This window comes from Rhinatrema bivittatum, chromosome 3, assembly GCF_901001135.1.
Source record: "Rhinatrema bivittatum chromosome 3, aRhiBiv1.1, whole genome shotgun sequence".
NCBI lineage: Eukaryota > Metazoa > Chordata > Amphibia > Gymnophiona > Rhinatrematidae > Rhinatrema > Rhinatrema bivittatum.
Window position 1 is genome coordinate 251,904,480 of NC_042617.1, and position 20,350 is coordinate 251,924,829.

The following is a 20,350-nucleotide window of genomic DNA, read 5'->3' on the forward strand; positions in this document are numbered from 1 at the left end:
GCCCTGGGGCCTGATGGTTTCTCAGCTGAGTTTTATAAATTAGTGTCAGATAGGATTTTCTTACCCCTGGAGGAATTTTATTCAAGACTAGTAGTGGATGGTAAATTTCCACTTTCTCCTAATATTGCTGTTATCACATTCCTCCCAAAACTGGAACATGATCCTACTCTTCCATTTCCTTGCTGAACTTTGGTGTGAAATTACTGGCCAAAGTGATGGCGACTGGTTTGGCTAAATTGCTTCCCTTGTTGGTAGGTGAAGACCAAGTAGGATTTAATAAGGGTAGATGCTCTACGATTAATAAGCATAGAAGTTTGGCTTCCATAAAAAGTAGTAGATTGCAGCAGCTGCAGTCATTGATATTAAAATTTGATACTGAAAAAGTGTTTGATCACATAGACTGGTCCTTCATGTTTGAAACCCTTCGAATCAAGGGCATAACGGGTTACTTCTTAGAGGTAGTGCAGGTTCTTTACAATAAACCGGTAATTTCAGTCTTAGTTAATGGTATTCAATCTAAGAATTTTGAATTACAAAGGGAAACACGCCAGGGTTGCCCTTTATCTCCCTTTCTCTTTTGACTTTAGAATTGATTCTGAAGAGGATTTGTGAGAATAAAGAGATTAAGGGCATTTCTACTAGGGGGTCCTGGGGTGCAGGTTTTCAAATTCTCTGCATTTGCAGATGCTATCCTAGTACATATTCAGACCCCCCATAAGTTCCTCGGGGCTCTTTTGGAAGATTTTAAGCTGTGTGGTAGTATATCCGGCTTTAAACTTAACCTGGACAAGTCTGAGGCCCTCCCACTGCAAGAGTCAGTAATCACAGCATATGGTCCCAACTTTACCATGCAGTGGGCCAAAGACTCTTTCAAATATGTGGGCATATATTTACATAAAGATCCTGCAACTTTTACTGAATACCAGAGAAAGTTTGCAAAGCTGGATGGACAGGGAGGGTAAATCTTTTTCAAATGATGATTCTTCCTAAATGTCTGTTATGTTTTTCAGCTGTTACCTATTTATCTTAAAAAAATTGAGAAGGTCTCATTCGTCAATTCCTATGGCATCGTAAGAAACCTTGCATAGCTCTATCCACCGTGGTGAGGACTTGGGTTAGAGGTGGGCTGGGATTTGCCAATTTAAAATCTTATAACATGGCAAGTCTTCTTCAACATCTGGGGGATTGGCTTATGGGAACGAGCTTTTATACCTTGCAGATAATAAAGCAAGCTATGCTTTGCCCATTTAATCTTAGGTATGTAGTACCCGTGACAACCCTATCCCTTCCTCCTCACTTATAGAATAGTGTGCTGGTGGTCCTGCTTGTACAAACATGGAAATGGTTAAGTAACAAGTTATATCTAAATTATAATGTTTCAATACTGTTAAGAAAATAATATTCACTTTGTAAACCATTATGATGGCTCTACCGAATAACGGTATATAAAACTCCTCAAATAAATAAATAAATAAATAAACTAAATATCACACTTTTTCCTTTTCAAGGCAATAGGTGTTTTCCCGCAAGGTTTCGTTCTAGTATTTTTGGGGATTGGGGACAAAAAAGCTCTAGGTGATGTATGATGAAATCACATAAAAACAAAACTTTGTATTTATAAAACAAAGAATAAAATGAACAAAGAATAAAATGAACAATAAACAATTAATAACACACAGGAAAATATAAAACTTTAAGACCAGAGCAGACTTGTAAAATAACTAGAATAATAGCTTCTTAAACAGAGGCCTTGCCTCTATCCCCTATTCTCTTCAACATCTATCTACTACCTCTTTGCTGCATCTTAGCCTCACTAAACATACAATTCAAAATCTACGCCGATGACATACAGTTTATGGTACCATACAACACCTCTTGGACTCACACATTAACCTTAGTATCTTTATACCTCACGACTATTGACACATGGCTCTCTCACAACAGACTAAAACTAAATCCAAAAAAAACAGAAATAGTCCACCTCTCATCAATTACAGATTCATCCATAGGTCCCCCCCCTCAATTAGTATTTAACGGTATCACTATCCCCATCTCCAAATCTGCAAAAAATTTAGGTATAACCATTAATTCAGATCTTTCATTAAAACAACACATATCCATAATTACCAGAAATTCATTTTATAAGCTTCAACTCTTGAAACGGCTTCGTCCTCTACTTTTCTTTCACGATTTTCGGACTATACTTCAATCACTCATCTTTTCGGGGCTTGACTACTGTAATTCTCTTTATATAGGTCTCCCAGGTAACACACTTCACTCACTTCAGCTGATCCAAAACGCAGCAGCACGTATCTTAACAAACTCTTCCATAAAAAATCACATCACTCTGATACTTCAATCATTACATTGGTTACCAATTAAATACAGAATACAATTCAAGATCCTGTCCATTATACACTCTCTCATCTACACTCCTAACTCAATTACCTTATGTTCCATTCTCCGGATTTACAAACCCACCAGACATCTAAGATCACTGGACAAAAACCTCTTAGACATCCCATCACCACGACAGGCCCGTCTTGACATCACCAGAAAAAGATCATTCTCTGTCATTGGACCAATCTTATGGAACGCATTACCAGACTCTTTAAGATCCATATCCAACACCAAACACTTCAAAAAATCCCTAAAAACACATTTATTTCAATCTGCTTTCCATATATCACACACTAAATAACATAACTACTTCTCCATCACACAGGGCACAACATTATTATATATTGATTTATTTTTTATGTAAACTATTCATTGTTTTAGATTTTTATTTTTATTATATATTTTTGTAATTTTGAGCTTTTATAATTTGATAACCTTTATGTTCTTTTAAATTTAAATCTTTATTTACATTTGTTTTTTTATTTATTTTGATTAAACACTGTTTGTAAAGACGGTATACAAACACGTTTAAATAAAATAAATAAATAAATAAGTGGTTTTATTTGAATATTTAACCACTGGAGCAGGAAAAAAAAATAGCTATGTTAAATTGTTAATTGGTTTTCCCCTAGTTTCATTGTAAACATAAGACCTCGTCTTGAGCATCGGTATATTAAAAGAATTTAAATAAATAATAAATAAATCAGTGCTGAATGAGAGCTGGCTATGTGGAGAGTCCCTGGTTTGATTCTTGGCTCAGATTTTCTGTATCCTGTCAAGCCAATGCAATACTGTGCACTCAGACTAATGCACAGGTTAACCTTTGGTTGAATGTATATTTTGGATGCATGTCCATAACATCTTATTAGTAAAATTGAGCGTCCATTTTCCTAACCCTGGTTCAGCCACTTTTCATGGGCGCCTGATGCCATGGCCACGTTAGGGACGCACAATTTTTCCCTAATGCATTTCTTTTAGCATGGCGGCTCATTTGCCTATTGCATCGAGTGCTCGGGAGAGGTGATTGTGCATACATTACAAAAAAGTGCATCCAGTTTGGACACACATTTTTAGCACGTCGGTACTGCATCGGTCTGGGTGTTGGTGATGCTGTGCAGTCAGTGTTCACTTCCCCTGAAGGGGAAGGAAGCATAGTTATCGTTCAAGTGAGACTCGGTGGGCAGATTTAGAGCCCCTGATGCAGGATTCTGGAAGGATCCCCAAAGCTTAGCTTCCAGCCTCAGAATGTTGCTGCAATGACTAGGTTAGAAACAAAAATGGGATCGATATATTTAAATTAGGGAAAAGTCCCCAGGTAGTTCAAAATGAAAGCTTATGGAACCGGGGTTCCTAGCACTGATTCTGTTGTTGTAAGGAAAGTAAAATAGAAAAGGAGGAACTACCAGACCAAAAAAAAGAAAGAGAAAATGATGATTATGCCACTTGGTTTAGTGCAAAGACTTTGAGCAGTGACTGGAGAAGACATGTTGAGCCCGCAGCCACCCAGGGCACAAAGCCTCACGGGGATGATAAAATATCAAATACAAGCATGTGCTGGTAGCAGGTGAAAAGCCAGGAAGAGTTCAGCTCTCTTCCTACCAACTGGGTTGGATGGGAAAAGAGAAAAAGAGGACTGGAGATTATACTGGAGAGGGTGAAGGGAGAGAGATAACAGGGATTCGGAGGGGGAGGGGGTGTCAGGTACACATAAGCTTGTTGGCCCTGGAAGCCAAAATACCTAGTTCTGGCTCTCTTTTGTTGCCTGATATTGTTGCTGCAGTGCAATATATCCTGTGCCCTTGCTGGATGAATGTGGCGAGCAAAGGCTTGAGCAAATTATTTCTGGGGGTTTTTTTTTAACTGCCTGAACAGAATGTGAGACTTTTTCACAGACTGATCAGCTGTACTTTCAGCATCTTTTTGCAGTCCTGCAGGACACATAAGGAATTATGTCATGTAATCAATAGCAGCTTTAACAGGTTTGTTCTGTGCCTCATTCTACAGCAAACTAATTTCTGCGACTTGATGCATGTCATGAGGTGATTTAGCATGTACCTTGTTTCCCTTAGGACCTGGGAGAGAGCTTGTCTTCTGCCAAAGTGAAAAAGAAAGAAGGGAATGTGGAAAGCAAGTCTGCTTGGGATGTGACAGCTCAAATTTTTCAAGGTACAATAAGATTTCTGCCTTTTTACTATGGCCAGAGCTGACTGCAGCAGCAACAAGTTGCTTGATGTTCTCTCATTGTCTATCCAGGGTCTCTCATTCTGGAGCCCACAGAAACCTCAAAGCAAAAGCCATACACTTCTTAGAAAAAAGAACTGAGTCCCCATGGATGTCCCTATTAAATCCCAAGGAGTGTTTGTTCGTATTGTTAAGATTAGCCTACAGTTCCCTCAGATTGATTGTCCACCCCGTGATGTTCTCTTACCGTTCAGAAGCTTTCCAAGGCTCTTGTAGTTAAGGGAGATTCCAAGGTTCTGTTTCAGAAGAATTACTGGTAAACTTTGGGTCCCTTGTTTTTTTTTTTTTGGTGTGCTCGGGTCTCAGTGCTGCTGTGCAAGTGTGTTGGAAAAGAAGAAGCACCTGAAAGATTCAGACAGACATCATTCCAGCAATATGATGATTTTTAAATGAGGATATGATTTTTTTCAATCCACACTGAGGATGGAATTACAAGCTATCTGAATCTTTCTGACACTTAGGGCCTGATTTTCAAAAGCATTTGCACACCTAAAATGGGGTTTTACATGTGTAAATGCACTTTACTCGTGTAAGTGGACTTTTGAAAATTGCTACGGTAGTATGTTACATTTACGAGTGTAAATTCTTTGAAAATTCACCTGTTAGTGTTCTCCTGCTGAATTCCAAATGCTCTCTCAAGAGCCGGCCTGATCAGGCCCAGATTTAGGCATAGGCAACTGCCTCCAGCACCAAATTTTGATAGGTGCTGAAGCTTTGCTGCTGCGGCTATGCTCTATCGGGGTCTGCCTCCCAGCTGCTTACCTAAAGCAGCATTGTCCCAATCCCCGCCAAAAAATAAATATTTCGAAAGAGCAGATTCATCAAATTACACCCAGAATAATGATTAGAAAATCTTCTGCTCTCCCTACTTGTGATCTTCTGATTTCCAGTCATCTGAGATTGTTGTGGATTGGGAGAGGTACAGTTGCACAAATTTTATCTTCTCTCTCACACACATGCACAATAACACATTCATTCTCTCACATACTTCCTCTCTCTAACATACATAGGCTCCGTCTCCATCACAGATACATTATGGGCCGGATTTTCAAAGGGTTACACGCACCGGGCCTATTTTCAAAAGGCCTGGCGACACGTGTAAAGCCCCGGGATGCGTCTAAGTCCTGGGGCTTTACTAAAGGGGCGGGGCAAGTGGTCGGGGGCGGGGCGGGGTCAGAGGCTCCCGGCAAAGCGGACATTTGCTGTTGAGAGGGGATCACGCACTGGCAGTTGGCTGGCGCGCGCAACTTACTTCAGCCCCAGGGCTGAAGTAAGTTTTAAAACAAGAAAAAAAAAAAAAGAAAAAGTTAGGGGGGAAAGGGCAGGAGAGGTTGGGGAAGGGAAGGTGGAGTGGGGGGTAGGGAACGGAGGAAGACAGTGTGGCTCGGCGAGGGCTCAGTGCACACAAGGTGCACAACTGTGTACCCCTTGCGCTTGCCGACACCTGATTCGGCCTGGCCTCGGCCCTTCGCATTTTCACCAAATGTCTGACCATGGTGAATGCATACCTCCACAGATTGGAGGTACATGTGTTCCCCTACCTGGACGACTAACTTATCAAGAGCCCTTCCCAGGAGGGAGCAGTGCGGTCACTATGCTTGACCGTTCGGGTGTTAGAGTTCTTGGAGTTTATTATCAACTAACCGAAATCCCATCTCGACCCGCCCGCCTCAGCTGGACTTCATCGGTGTCAAATTGGACATGGCTCAGGCTCGAGCATATCTTCTCCGAGATCGTGCGCTCATGTTGGTGTCTCTGGCAGAGTGGTCCATCAGAGCCAGCTGACTTTGACGCATTGCATGTTGTGACTATTAGGGCACATGGCTGCGTCCGTCCATGTTACCCCCTTAGCTCGCTTGCACATGCACAGAGTTCAGTGGACTTTGCAGTCCCCATGGCAGCAAGCCATCCAGGATCTCCATGCCTGCATCTGCATTACTCCACCTCTCTGGAGCTCCTTGTCTTGGTGGGAAAGTCTGACCAATTTGGAGCAGGGAGTGCCATTTCAAGATCCCCCTGTCCAGATTGTGTTAACTAAGGTGTTGCGTCCGTCAGAATACTTCGCCCGACATGCCTCACCTTTCTCTCAGCTTTCCCCACCAGCTTTGGGAGTATGGCGTCCATGGCATCTCCTTGCCGCAATCCTCCGGAGTGGCTCTGGCACGGCGTTCGGCATCTTGACCCGAGGCTTTCTAGGGTGCGCGTGTGCGTCCCTACCTTTGTAGCAGTGTTGGCGCGAACCTCGGGGGCGTCTCCCTCGAGTGACGTCACTGCTTCCGCATGCACCAAGCTAGAAGTTTTTAGTAACCTACATAAGCATATTAATGTTAAAATCAAACTGCCTAATTTGTTCCTAACAATCAGGTTTAATTTACACACCTAGTTTATTATTTTACATTGTTACCGTACTATGATGGCACACGAGTAATTTGTAATCTATACCACCCATATTTCTCTTTATCGTGCCCTTCTGTAAACCGTTGTGATGGTATTTAACTTAATGACGGTATAGAAAATTTTTTAAATAAATAAATATTTAAGGTTGCCCATTTGCTGACTCTCGCCGAGTTAGCAAGGATCAGCATGCCCCGGTCTGAAGCTACTCTGCCGCTTTTATCCACTGGAAGCTATCTTCACCCTTCAGGGTTCTCTAACCTGGGTACCCGCTCCTCGGGGCCCTCTGCTTATTTATAGGTGCCTATCCTCTTACAGGTACTCGCTCCTCGAGGGCCTGTGTGTCTTTCCTGGTGCCTGCTCCATTCTTCAATCTGCTGGAAATCCATCTATCAGCTACAGAGAGTGAGTACAACTTCTACCAGTCTGTTTCTCATCAGTTCCTCGCTACTTCTCTGCATCAGGCCCTACACCATTCGCCACTGGCGATGAAATTCACACTCTTTAGAAGAAGACAAAGGAGATGCTCATCAAAGCTGGAATCCAAGCAAAACGAGACTATGACATGCATCATGGCAAAGCTCCTGAATTTAAGCCTGGTGATAAGGTCTGGTTATCTACTAAGCATCTCAGATTGAAGTTGCCTTCTGCTCGCTTCGCTCCATGCTACGTTGGACCATTCCCTATCTTCCGACGTCTGGGCAACCTCTCCTACAGTCTCAAACTTCCACCAGCAATGAAGATCCACAACGCATTTCACGACTCATTGCTAAAACCTCTCATACTCAACAAATTCAGCACCAAGACACCAGAGCCTCCTCCTGTAGATATAGAAGAAGATCTTGAGTACAAAGTCGATGCGATTTTGGACGTTCGAAAAAGAGGCAGAGTATGGGAATACATCCTGTCAAGAGAGGACTTTGTACCAGAAAATAACTCATGGGAACCTATGTCTAACATTTTGGACAAAGATGTTGAACCAGTATCATCGTGCACATCCTCGGAAGCCAAGACCAGGTAGGGGGTCTGGAGGAGGCCCTTTGAAGGGGGGTACTGTTGCGTCCATCAGACTCAGATGACTTCTCCCGACATGCCTCACCTTTCTCTCAGCTTTCTCCACCAGCCTTGGGAGAATGGCGTCCATGGCATCTCCTTTCCGCATCCTCCGGCTTCCCCGGGGCAGCTCTGGTGTGGCGTTTGGCCATCTTGACCCGAGGCCTCCTAGGACGCGCGACGTGCACGTCCCTATCTTTGTAGCAGTGTTGGCGTGAACCTCGGGGGCGTCCCCCTCGAGTGACGTCACTGCTTTCGCATATTTAAGGTTGCCCATTTGCTGACTCTTGCCGAATTAGCAAGGATCGGTATGCCCCGGTCTGAAGCTACTCTGCCGCTTCTATCCACTGGAAGCTATCTTCACCCTTCAGGGTTCTCTAACCTGGGTACCCGCTCCTCAGGGGCCCTCTGCTTATTTACAGGTGCCTATCCTCTTACAGGTACTCGCTCCTCGAGGGCCTGTGTGTCTGTCCTGGTGCCTGCTCCATTCTTCAACCTGCTGGAAATCCATCTATCAGCTACAGAGAGTGAGTACAACTTCTACCAGTCTGTCTCTCATCAGTTCCTCGCTACCTCTCTGCATCAGGCCCTACACCACCATTGTGGAACGGGTCTCCTATTCCGAGGACCACGGACTGCTACCACTTATTCTCTCTACTGCTCATTGGGATTCTTTCTACTCAGTATGGGAGTGTGTTTAACATCTGCTAGTCTGTCTCTCCTACAGTGCCTTATTAGACATCTGCATCGGGGCCTTACACCACCATTGTGGGACGGGTCTCCCTCACCAAGGATTACAGACTGCTACCAGCTAACCTGCTCTCTACTGCCATCTCTGGTGGTCATCCTAGCTGTACAATAAAAGAAACTATCTCTGTGTTTGTGCTATTGAGTCTAGCCCGGTGCATCAGTCTCCCTATGGGGCTCCTCCCCGTAGGAGATAACATCACTGTTGCCCCTGAGAATCCACCAAACATCTCGATATCATAACATACAGATGCGTCCAATCTGGGTTGGTATGCCCATGTCGAACGGCTCCGCACCCAGGACTTGTAGACCGCCCAGAAGGTACTTTGCCAGATGAATGTCCTGGAGCACCATGTAATCTGGTATGTGCTCTGGGTGTTCAGAGATTGGCTGGTCAACAAAGTGATTCTGGTTCAGATCGACAACCAGGTGGCAATGTGGTATATCAACAAGCAGGGAGGTACAGGATCGTTCCTTCTGTGCTAAGAAGTCGATCAGATCTGGTTTTGGGCTCTGTCACAGGGTATGGTGCTTCGAACCATGTACTTGGCCGAAGCAGAGAATGTGGTAGCAGACAGGCTGAATCGTGCCTTCCGGCCCCAAGAGTGATCCCTGAAACAGGAGGTGGTGGATCAGATCTTCCGTTGCTGGGGAACCCCAGACATGGATCTGTTCACATCCCCCTGCAACAGGAAGGTGGATCAGTTCTGCTCTCTGTATAGGTAGCAAACCAGCCTCAGATGCCTTTGCCTGCTATTAGGGCAAGGTCCTTCTGTATGCATATCCTCTACTTCCCTTAGTACTGAAGACTCTCCTGAACTTCAACAAGACAGGGAAACTATGATCCTCATAGCTCTGCACTGGCCAAGGCAGGTCTGGCTCCCGCTCTTGCAGGATCTCTCCATCTGGGAACCATTCATTCTGGGGACCTCCCCAGACCTCATCGCGCAGGATCAGGGAACGCTGCGCCACCCCAACTTCTGGACCTTGTCCCTGATGGCCTGGATGTGAAGAGGTTAATCCTGCAGTCCCTTGACCTCTCTGATGATGTATCTCGAGTCCTAGTGGCCTCCAGGAAATCTTCCACTAGGAAGTCTTATGGCTTGAAGTGGAAGAGGTTTTCCACCTGGTGTGAGCACTGCAGCCTGATCCATTCTCTTGCTCTGCACCGAAGCTGCTGGAATAACTCCTGCACCTTCCGGGTGCTGCCTTAAAGACCATCTCCATTCGGGTACACTTGAGTACGATCGGTGACTATCACCGGGGTGTGGATGGCTTGTCCATCTCTGTGCAACCAATTGTGGGCCATTTTATGCAGGGCTTACTACAGCTGAAGCTGCCTCTGAGGCCCTTCACTGTCTCCTGAGACCTCAATGTGGTGTTGGCTCAGCTCATGAAAGATTCTTTTGAGCTCAGGTACCTGACCTAGAAGGTCTTCTTTTTGGTCGCAGTCATGTCAGCGCGCAGAGTCAGTGAACTTCAGGCCTTAGTGACGTATCCACCCTACACAAAATTCTTCCATGATAGGGTGGTTTTGCGCTCACACCCTAAGTTCCTACCTAAGGTGGTGACGGATTTCCATCTTAGTCAATCGTTCTGTCTACCTTTTTTCCCTGACCTCAGTTACACAAGAGCAAATGGACTTTACACAGTCTGGATTGCAAGAGAGCCTTAGCCTTCTATTTGGAGCGAACAGCAGGCCATTGGCAGTCTTCGCAACTCTTCATCTCTTTTGACAGGAAAAGATTGAGAGTTGTGGTTACTAAGCAGATCTTGTCCAACTAGCTAGCGGATTGCATTTCCTTCTGCTGTTCTCAGGTGGGACTGTAGCTTGAGGGCCATGTCAAGGCTCATTCTTTCAGAGCCATGGCCACTGTAGTTGTCCACTTGAGAACGGTCCACGTGGACGAGATCTGCAAGTATCTGTGGAGTTTTCTGCACACTTTTGCCTCTCACTACTGTCTGGACAGGGATGACTGGCGCGATAGCAACTTCGGCTAGTCTGTCCTCCAGAATCTCTTTCAGCTGTGAAACCCAACTCTTCCTTCCTAGGGCCCTTTTTTTGGGTTCAGGCTGTTTCACTCTATTGTCACCAGCACCTGTGTTGTGCCTGTTGGCACCTGGTTAGGAGCCTGTTGGTCTTGCTTGTTATTTGGGAACAGCCTGTAGCTAGGAACCCATGTGTGAGGACTACCATCCTGCTTGTCCTAGGAGAAAGCAGTAACAGGTGTTCTCCTAGGTCAGCAGGATGTTAGTCCTCACGAAACCTGCCCACCACCCAGTGAAGTTGGGTTTCCTTAGGTTTATTTTCTTTTTTCATAATTCTATGTTATGAGACTGAAGGGGGACTCCACGTGGATGCATAGATAGTTTTCCATGCCAGGCTCTATCTGATGATGTCACCCATGAGTGAGGACTAACATCCCTCTGCCCTGTTACAGGTGAGCAACTCTGCTATCTCCGACTGGCTTAATCAGCACTATAAACACAAAAGTGCTCCTATATCTGATCTTCTATGGGAAATTCAGTGGTTAGAACTGGATCATCATATAAACCATTCAAGGATGAATTTGATTGGGTTGATTTCAAGATGGTCTATCAAACTACTTTCACAATTGATTTAATCTTTCCTAATTCAGGCTACAAGCAGGGAATCTTGGCTATCAATCAGTACATTATACAACTGTGTCTTCATGAAAGCTGCAATTCAGAATAAAATGAAAAGAACAGTAACTTTTATATAACTTTTATTTTAGATGTAGAGGTGAATGGAAGAACAAGCCACAAATCTTTTAAAGGCCCTCGGTTTTTGGAAAGTCGCCTGGGAGCTCTAGCTCCTGGGGAGGATTCAGCTTCAGCCCTACAGACTCAGAGATCAGAGGTGAGAGAAACTTTCCAGGGAGGATTCACTGTTGTAACTGCTTAATAGGGAATGCTAAGTAACAGCTGGGTGGTAGCAATGTTTGCACAATTGACTGGCTCTGGGCAAGCCCCATTTATTTACACTACATGCATTGTTTGGAAAAAAAATATTTTCTGCTTTTTATTGCCTGGATCATAATTCTGGTTTGACTGAGAAAGTAGTGTGCCATACAGTTATTGTAATAGAGCACAGCATGACTGCAAGTGTATATTAAATGCACTATCTTGAATTTAGGTGGTAAGGCAGATACACAGAATTAGAGATTAGTTTTTTGTACCATATCCATTTCCATTTTTTTGTCCTCTCCAAGACCTACTAGAATTCTGCTCTACAATTTTATCTTTAAACTCAGTGCCATAGATAAGGTCCCAAACTGAAGCAATGAGAAGCTTGTCCTCTCTTTTGCCAAATGGGCAGCAATAAGAGTTCTGCCATTGCATACCATCTCTGATAATTCGGTCTACGACATAGTCAAAGATGTATCCTGTGTCACGAAGCTGTTTGCACCATATTAACTATGGTCCTGTTCAAGCCATTGACATTTTTCATGCTACAAGAATGGTCTGCTATCCTGGATCCCATGATGCATCAGATACTACCAGATGCAGATCTCATTAGAACCTGACACTTACTTCTCTGTGCTTGTTTGACAGACTGGGGCAGAGTGATGGTCTGATATCTTGCGCAACCGCTCCGGCAGAACCTAAAACATAAAAACGAAAGAAAAAAAGAAAAAGAAACCGCGCCGAGGCCCGCCCACCTCCCAGCGGCCACCAATCAGAGCCAGCCCCGCTGGGATTTAAACGGGGCTCTGCGGGCGCCATTCCTCCTCTTCTGCCCTATCCTCGCTGGATCCTCGTTGGAGCGCTGCATCGGGGGAAGGCCTGCGCGATCGGCGCCAAGCCCCGTCGGGGGAAGGTCAGTAAAATTACCCCCCACCCGGACGGGCTCAGCCCCGATTGCGCAACCGCTCCGGCAGAACCTAAAACATAAAAACGAAAGAAAAAAAGAAAAAGAAACCGCGCCGAGGCCCGCCCACCTCCCAGCGGCCACCAATCAGAGCCAGCCCCGCTGGGATTTAAACGGGGCTCTGCGGGCGCCATTCCTCCTCTTCTGCCCTTCTATCCTCGCTGGATCCTCGTTGGAGCGCTGCATCGGGGGAAGGCCTGCGCGATCGGCGCCAAGCCCCGTCGGGGGAAGGTCAGTAAAATTACCCCCCACCCGGACGGGCTCAGCCCCGATTGCGCAACCGCTCCGGCAGAACCTAAAACATAAAAACGAAAGAAAAAAAGAAAAAGAAACCGCGCCGAGGCCCGCCCACCTCCCAGCGGCCACCAATCAGAGCCAGCCCCGCTGGGATTTAAACGGGGCTCTGCGGGCGCCATTCCTCCTCTTCTGCCCTTCTATCCTCGCTGGATCCTCGTTGGAGCGCTGCATCGGGGGAAGGCCTGCGCGATCGGCGCCAAGCCCCGTCGGGGGAAGGTCAGTAAAATTACCCCCCACCCGGACGGGCTCAGCCCCGATTGCGCAACCGCTCCGGCAGAACCTAAAACATAAAAACGAAAGAAAAAAAGAAAAAGAAACCGCGCCGAGGCCCGCCCACCTCCCAGCGGCCACCAATCAGAGCCAGCCCCGCTGGGATTTAAACGGGGCTCTGCGGGCGCCATTCCTCCTCTTCTGCCCTTCTATCCTCGCTGGATCCTCGTTGGAGCGCTGCATCGGGGGAAGGCCTGCGCGATCGGCGCCAAGCCCCGTCGGGGGAAGGTCAGTAAAATTACCCCCCCACCCGGACGGGCTCAGCCCCGATTGCGCAACCGCTCCGGCAGAACCTAAAACATAAAAACGAAAGAAAAAAAGAAAAAGAAACCGCGCCGAGGCCCGCCCACCTCCCAGCGGCCACCAATCAGAGCCAGCCCCGCTGGGATTTAAACGGGGCTCTGCGGGCGCCATTCCTCCTCTTCTGCCCTTCTATCCTCGCTGGATCCTCGTTGGAGCGCTGCATCGGGGGAAGGCCTGCGCGATCGGCGCCAAGCCCCGTCGGGGGAAGGTCAGTAAAATTACCCCCCACCCGGACGGGCTCAGCCCCGATTGCGCAACCGCTCCGGCAGAACCTAAAACATAAAAACGAAAGAAAAAAAGAAAAAGAAACCGCGCCGAGGCCCGCCCACCTCCCAGCGGCCACCAATCAGAGCCAGCCCCGCTGGGATTTAAACGGGGCTCTGCTAGGCGCCGCGCGCCGAGCGTCGCGCGCCGAAGGAGCACGACAAAGGGGCCTGCCCCTTTGTGCGCCCCTTAGTGCAGCCCCGCAGGGCAGCACCTCCAACTGTAAATCGAATCAAGAGTTTATTCCCCACTCTCCCAGAGCCAGGCCTCAGGCCCCCTGATAGGAGCTATAGGTCCCCACCCAACATTCTCACAATTCAAGCCTGTTCATTCTTATCCTTCCTCCGTCTGTGGAAGCACCAATCCCGGGACATCCAATTAAACTGGGACACAACCTTTAAAGACACAACAACAAGGAACCACTCGCATACACATTCGACGTCACCAGCTACAATGCAACTCTTTACAATTCCCATTATCCATAATCACATGTGGAGAGCACCTAAGCCCCCTCCCCCACCTCCCATCCAACAACAGAGGCTCAGGCCCATCTTACTGACACCCGTAACACAACTACTTGGCATGTCTTTGATCTCGCTTACCCTATTCAATGCACAATCCATCACCAAGAAAACCCATATCCTCAATGATTTCCTATCAGATTCAAAACCAGACATCTGTGCCATCACAGAAACCTGGCTAAAAGCCTCAGACACTGTCCTAATAAACCAGCTACCCATTCAGATCTACGACTTCCTATCTATTCCTAGAATCAAAAAAAGAGGAGGAGGTCTTCTACTCGCAGCTAGAAAAGGCCTAGGTCTAACCTTGCAGACCTCCAACAACCTAGGAAATATAGAATTCGCCCTATTCAATTCAAAACACCTGACAATCGGACTAATTTACGCTCCTCCCGGAGCACTAGAAGCAGACCCATCACTGATCATAGAACATGCAGCAAAACACCTTAACAGCGGTAAACCAGCAATACTGATGGGAGACTTCAACCTTCACGTCGATGCCCAACCACACTCTACTAACTGCAAAACACTAATCTCCTCCCTCAACCATATGGGCTTTAGACAAATTGTGAAAGAGCCCACTCACAAAGCAGGTCATACCTTAGACCTTATCTTCATTAACGAAGGAATTCTACCCCACACCATTCCCTCCTGCTTACCGGTTCCGTGGACAGACCACCATATCATCTCCTCCGTACTAAAGATCAAGGAGCACCCTCCACAAACAACTCAAACAATTACCATATCCAGCAGGAAACCGTGCACCAGAGATCGCCTCAGTGAATACCTCACCAAAGAACTAGAGCATTTGGACCTATCCGACGCCAACGCGGCCACGTCATCATGGATCAACATCACCAACAAGACTGCAGATCAAGTGTGCCCAATGATGACAAAATCACATAATCCAGAAAAAGACAACAGGAAACCATGGTTCACTCAGGAACTGAAAGCACGCAAACAGGAACTCAGAAGCAAGGAAAACAAATGGCGGAAAAGCCCCTCTAAGACAGCCCTACTTACCTTTAAAGAGTGCCTAAACGCATATAGAAAAGACATCAACAAAACCAAGAAAGAATTCTTCTCCAAAAAGATACACCACTTCATATTCGATTCAAGAGCACTTTTCTCCTACGTATCAGCCCTCACTAAACCATCCACACCCATTATACCAGATGATCAAGCGCTCAACAAAGCCAACGAACTGGCTGACTTCTTTGACAAAAAAATCTCCACTCTTGTCGCCCCCCTCAAGGTTCCCTCACCGCACTCTAATCACTCAGCATCCTACAGCACCCAACCATCGGACTCATCTAACCAACAACCTAATTCTACCCAAGTCACTCTCGATACACTCGAACTCACGTCCACCATAGAAATAGAAAACATCCTCAAGAAGATCAAGCCCTCATCCCATCCTTTGGATCACATCCCCTCCAATCTGCTGAGCTCCATCCCCAACATCATTGCCAAACCAGTGGCAGATATCATCAACTGCTCCCTCACTGAAGGCCATGTCCCTAATCAACTCAAGCTGGCAATGCTTAAGCCTCTCCTCAAAAAACCTAACCTTCCCACTACTGACCCAGCCAACTTCAGACCAATAGCAAACCTACCAATGATCGCCAAAATTATGGAGAAAATTGTAAATAGACAACTTTCAGAATTCCTCGATGATAACAACATCCTCACCACAAACCAATTCGGTTTCCGTAAAACCCGGAACACTGAATCCCTACTAGCTTCACTATCAGACACCATTATATTCAATCTGGAAAAAGGTAAACCCTGCCTCCTCGCTCTACTGGATCTATCCGCAGCGTTTGATACAGTGAGCCATACATGTCTACTTCAGCGTCTTTCAGATATAGGCATTACAGGATCAGCGTTCAAATGGTTCAAATCATTTCTAGATAACAGATACTACAAGGTCAAAGTGAACAACAAAGAGTCTCACCCCATAGAATCCAAGATGGGAGTACCGCAAGGATCCTCACTGTCACCCACACTTTTCAATATCTATCTCCTCCCACTCTGTCACCTACTTACCAATCTCAAGCTTACACATTTTCTTTATGCGGATGACATTCAAATACTCATTCCTATAGCTGAATCCTTACACATAACTATGGCACACTGGAATAAATGCCTCACAGCAATCAATAACCTACTCGCCAGCCTCAACTTGGTACTAAACACGAACAAAACAGAAATCCTACTCATAGCTCCTGAAAATCACTCTCCACCCATCGCTCCAACGGCTAGCCAAGGTCCAGGCACTTCTTCCACCCCACATGTAAGAGACCTGGGTGTACTGCTGGACAATAGTTTCAACTTCATCAAGTTCATAAATAACACCACGAAAGAATGCTTCTTTAAATTGCAGACACTAAAGAAACTAAAACCACTTCTAAACTACAGAGACTTCCGCCTGGTCCTTCAGGCCATCATACTACCAAAACTGGACTACTGCAATTCTCTCCTTCTGGGCCTTCCTGCCTGCACCACCAAACCACTCCAGATGGTAATGAACGCCACGGCCAGAATTCTCTCAAACACCAAAAAAAGGGAACATATCACCCCCATCCTGCAGCAGCTCCATTGGCTACCGATTAAATACAGGATTCACTTTAAAACCATTATGATGATACACAAAGCCCTTCACAACATCGCGCCTCTCAACTTAACTCACCAACTCCAACTTCACACTTCCAAGAAACCAACCAGAAGCGCATACAAGAACCTGCTAATCACCCAGCCGGCAAAAACCTCACTAAGGAAACGTGCATTATCCACAGCGGGCCCCACACTCTGGAATTCACTCCCTCCAGACCTTCGCCTTGAATCCTGCCATAACACATTCAAAAAGAAACTAAAGACTTGGTTCTTCACACAAGCATTCCCGGAGAACTAAGTGCAGGTTGAGCTGATACTTTATCAGTTTAACCTCTGACCAGACCCACTTGTTGTCCATAAGTTCTTGTCCGGACCCACCTGTTGTCCATTAATTCTTGAAGAGCTCATCATTGAATCTTAATCTACCCAGATTGTTTACTGTAATCTCCTCAAATCTCCTCTAATCTTCACTGTATCTGTTAAAATGTTAAATGTATTTATATTGTTATTTAAATGTTATTTGTTACAATGTAAGCCACCCACGTGGCGACAGTTTTTATTTCACTGTACACCGGTGTGATATGTATTTTATACAGGAACGTCGGTTTATAAAAACTAAAAATAAATAAATAAATAAATATCTGTACTTAGTTGTTCAGTAAATCAGGTTATAGTCATAGTACCTAACTTGAAAGGCAATTACAGTCCTCAGGATATTTTTTCCTATTTGTAGTTCAATGGCTCTGCTGACTTAGCTATCAGGAAAAGGCTGACAAGTACCCAGACCATGAGAATCCAGAGAGAAACAGATTTCCTCAAGTAAGCATTCTTTAAAAATAATTTCTTTGTGCTTTGTTTCCATTTTTTTTTATAATGGCAAATGTAATGCTGTTAAAAAATGCCAAACTGAGAGCAGCAGAAACTGAAGTTCCTCATTTCTTGACAGAAGAGACACAGCACAGATAGTGCCTGCACAAGCTTCTCATAAGAACATAAGAATATAAGATATACCATACTGGGTCAGACCAAGGGTCCATCAAGCCCAGAATGCTGTGTCCAAAAGTGGCCAACCAAGTCACAAGTACCTGGCAAGAACCTAAACGTTAAATGAATAAATCCCAAGCTACTAATCCTTATTGATTAATAGCAGTTTATGAACTTCTGCTTTAGGTACTTATCCAAACATTTTTTAAACCCATCTACACTAACTGCCATAACCACATCCTCTGGCAATGAATTCCAGAGCTTAATTATGCATTGAATGAAAAAGAATTTTCTCCGATTTGTTTTAAATGAGCTGCTTGCTAACTTCATGGAGTGCCCCCTAGTCCATGTATTTTCCGAAAGAGTAAATAACCGATTCATGGAGGAGTGAGAGAGAGAGGCTCTTACCGGGTCTGCATTTGTTCCTGGAGGTGAAGGTGAGCCCGGCCCCGAAGCCACGGTGGTGAGGTTCCCTGGCCCTGACGACGCTGCCGGACACACCCACCTGTGACGTCACGGAGAGACGCCGAGGCCCATAAAATCAGCCCCCCTGCGGCGCTTGTCGCTGCTGGCGCGTCTCCTAAGCCGCGCGCTCCAAAGGGGCGTGCGGCTTAGTTCGGCTTTGTTCGGAATTGGAGGATTGGAGGCGATAGTTTGTCAGAACTGTAAGTAAATCCTCTAACTCTTATCTCCCCCGCTAAGGAGCCAACTGTTGAAATACAATATAAATGTGAGTTTTCGGACTGGCCCGCTTAATTTAGCATTGTAATGCCTCATTCAGCAAGGAAAAGAAGGGCCAGGGAAAGAGTGGAACCTGCTTCTACCCCTGGTTCTTGTTTCAAGGGTTCTATGGATACTCATGTCCAACGTACTCAGCGATCGGATGAGGCGCAAGGGGAAAAATCCCCAGGGGCGGCTCTGGTGGTTTCCCCAATAGACCTTTCACTATCATTATCCCCGATCCAAAGGGTACCACCTGTGAATCCGGCCATATCCAGAGCCCAGGGCTTGGAAGGGGGTGACCTGTCTGCCAAAGTTGCAGTATTAGGGGACTCCCAAGCAGGTCCCAATCCCCTGGAATTGTCTGGGATATTAAGCCGGACGGAAGTCCTGGAAGGACAGACTACCTCACTGGAATCGGTACAAGGAAGATCTCAACCAAAACCAAAAGTGGCTGACTCTGATTTTCTACTGAAATTATCTGTACCACAAATAATTAAACCAGAAGTGGTAACATTGGAAGTAATAATGGATGCAATAGTGACTCTGCAAAATTCTATGATAGCGCAAGTTAATCCTATAGTAGATAAAGTAAACATTATGCAAGAAAAAATATTAGATTTGGAAACTGGCAAAGTTAAAGAATTAGAGGATCTAGAGCAGATTAAGAAAGACCAGGAGAGTTTTAGAATGGTTCAAAATAGTGTAATAAGAGAAAATCAAATATTACAGATGAAAATGGAAAATTTGGAAAATGTTAACAGAAAAAGAAATTTGAGATTTGTTAATTTTCCAATGTTATCACATGTTTTACCTAAAGACATGTTGAAAAGATACTTGTTGGAAATTTTTAAAATACCAGAAAATGCAATACCTCCAGTTGCTAAGAGCTATTACATTCCAATGTATAAAAAGAAAGAACAAAAGTTAGATCAGGATGGAGCACAGGTAATGGATGTATTAGAAGGTATATCGGATGTATCCAAATTGTTGGAAACCTCTGATAGTGAATTGGCACAGACTGCAACTTTATTAGTCACATTTGTTTTTGAGACAGACAGAGACTGGGTTTTTCGCCTTTTCTTTAAACATAGATTGGAGAAATTTTTAAAATTATCTATAAGAGTGTACCCAGACTATTCAAAGATTACTCAAAAAAAGAGGAGAGAATTTCTCTTGTTAAAAATGAAAGTTCTCCAGGTAGGAGGAACCTTTTTCCTTAAATATCCATGCAAATGTTGTGTTGCATATAAAGGTAATTCTTATATGTTTTATATTCCCTCCCAATTGAAAAATTTTCTGAGTGATAAAACAAATGTGGCTGGTTCTGGAGAAAGACCTCAACTAGATACCATTGAATCAGTGAGCCCTATTAAAGAATAATTATACGTTGGGTAATATATTGTGTTAAGTAAATACTATGAAATGTTTTTCTTTTTTTCTACTATTGACTCCTTATGATTGTGGACTAAAGTATATTGATAAGTAAATTGTTTGAATATCTAATATAAATTAATTTTTGTGTATATTTAGATACTTTTCTTGTTCAAGAAGTATTCTTCTATGTTATAATTGAAAATTCTGATAAATAAAAAATAAAAAAAATAACCGATTCACATTTACCCTTTCAAGTCCTCTCATGGTTTTG

At 44.9% G+C, this 20,350-nt stretch overlaps 1 protein-coding gene across 2 annotated transcripts in view; it reads left to right on the forward strand.

Annotated features, from left to right (window-relative positions):
- Window positions 1–20,350, forward strand: part of DZANK1 (double zinc ribbon and ankyrin repeat domains 1) — a 304,940-nt gene that overhangs the window by 57,053 nt on the left and 227,537 nt on the right. For both annotated transcript variants that reach the window (XM_029594465.1, XM_029594464.1), the window contains exons 5-7: window positions 4,470–4,566; window positions 11,592–11,716; window positions 17,732–17,817. In XM_029594465.1, coding sequence (XP_029450325.1) covers window positions 4,470–4,566; window positions 11,592–11,716; window positions 17,732–17,817 — 308 coding nt within the window. The remainder of the gene's footprint in view (window positions 1–4,469; window positions 4,567–11,591; window positions 11,717–17,731; window positions 17,818–20,350) is intronic.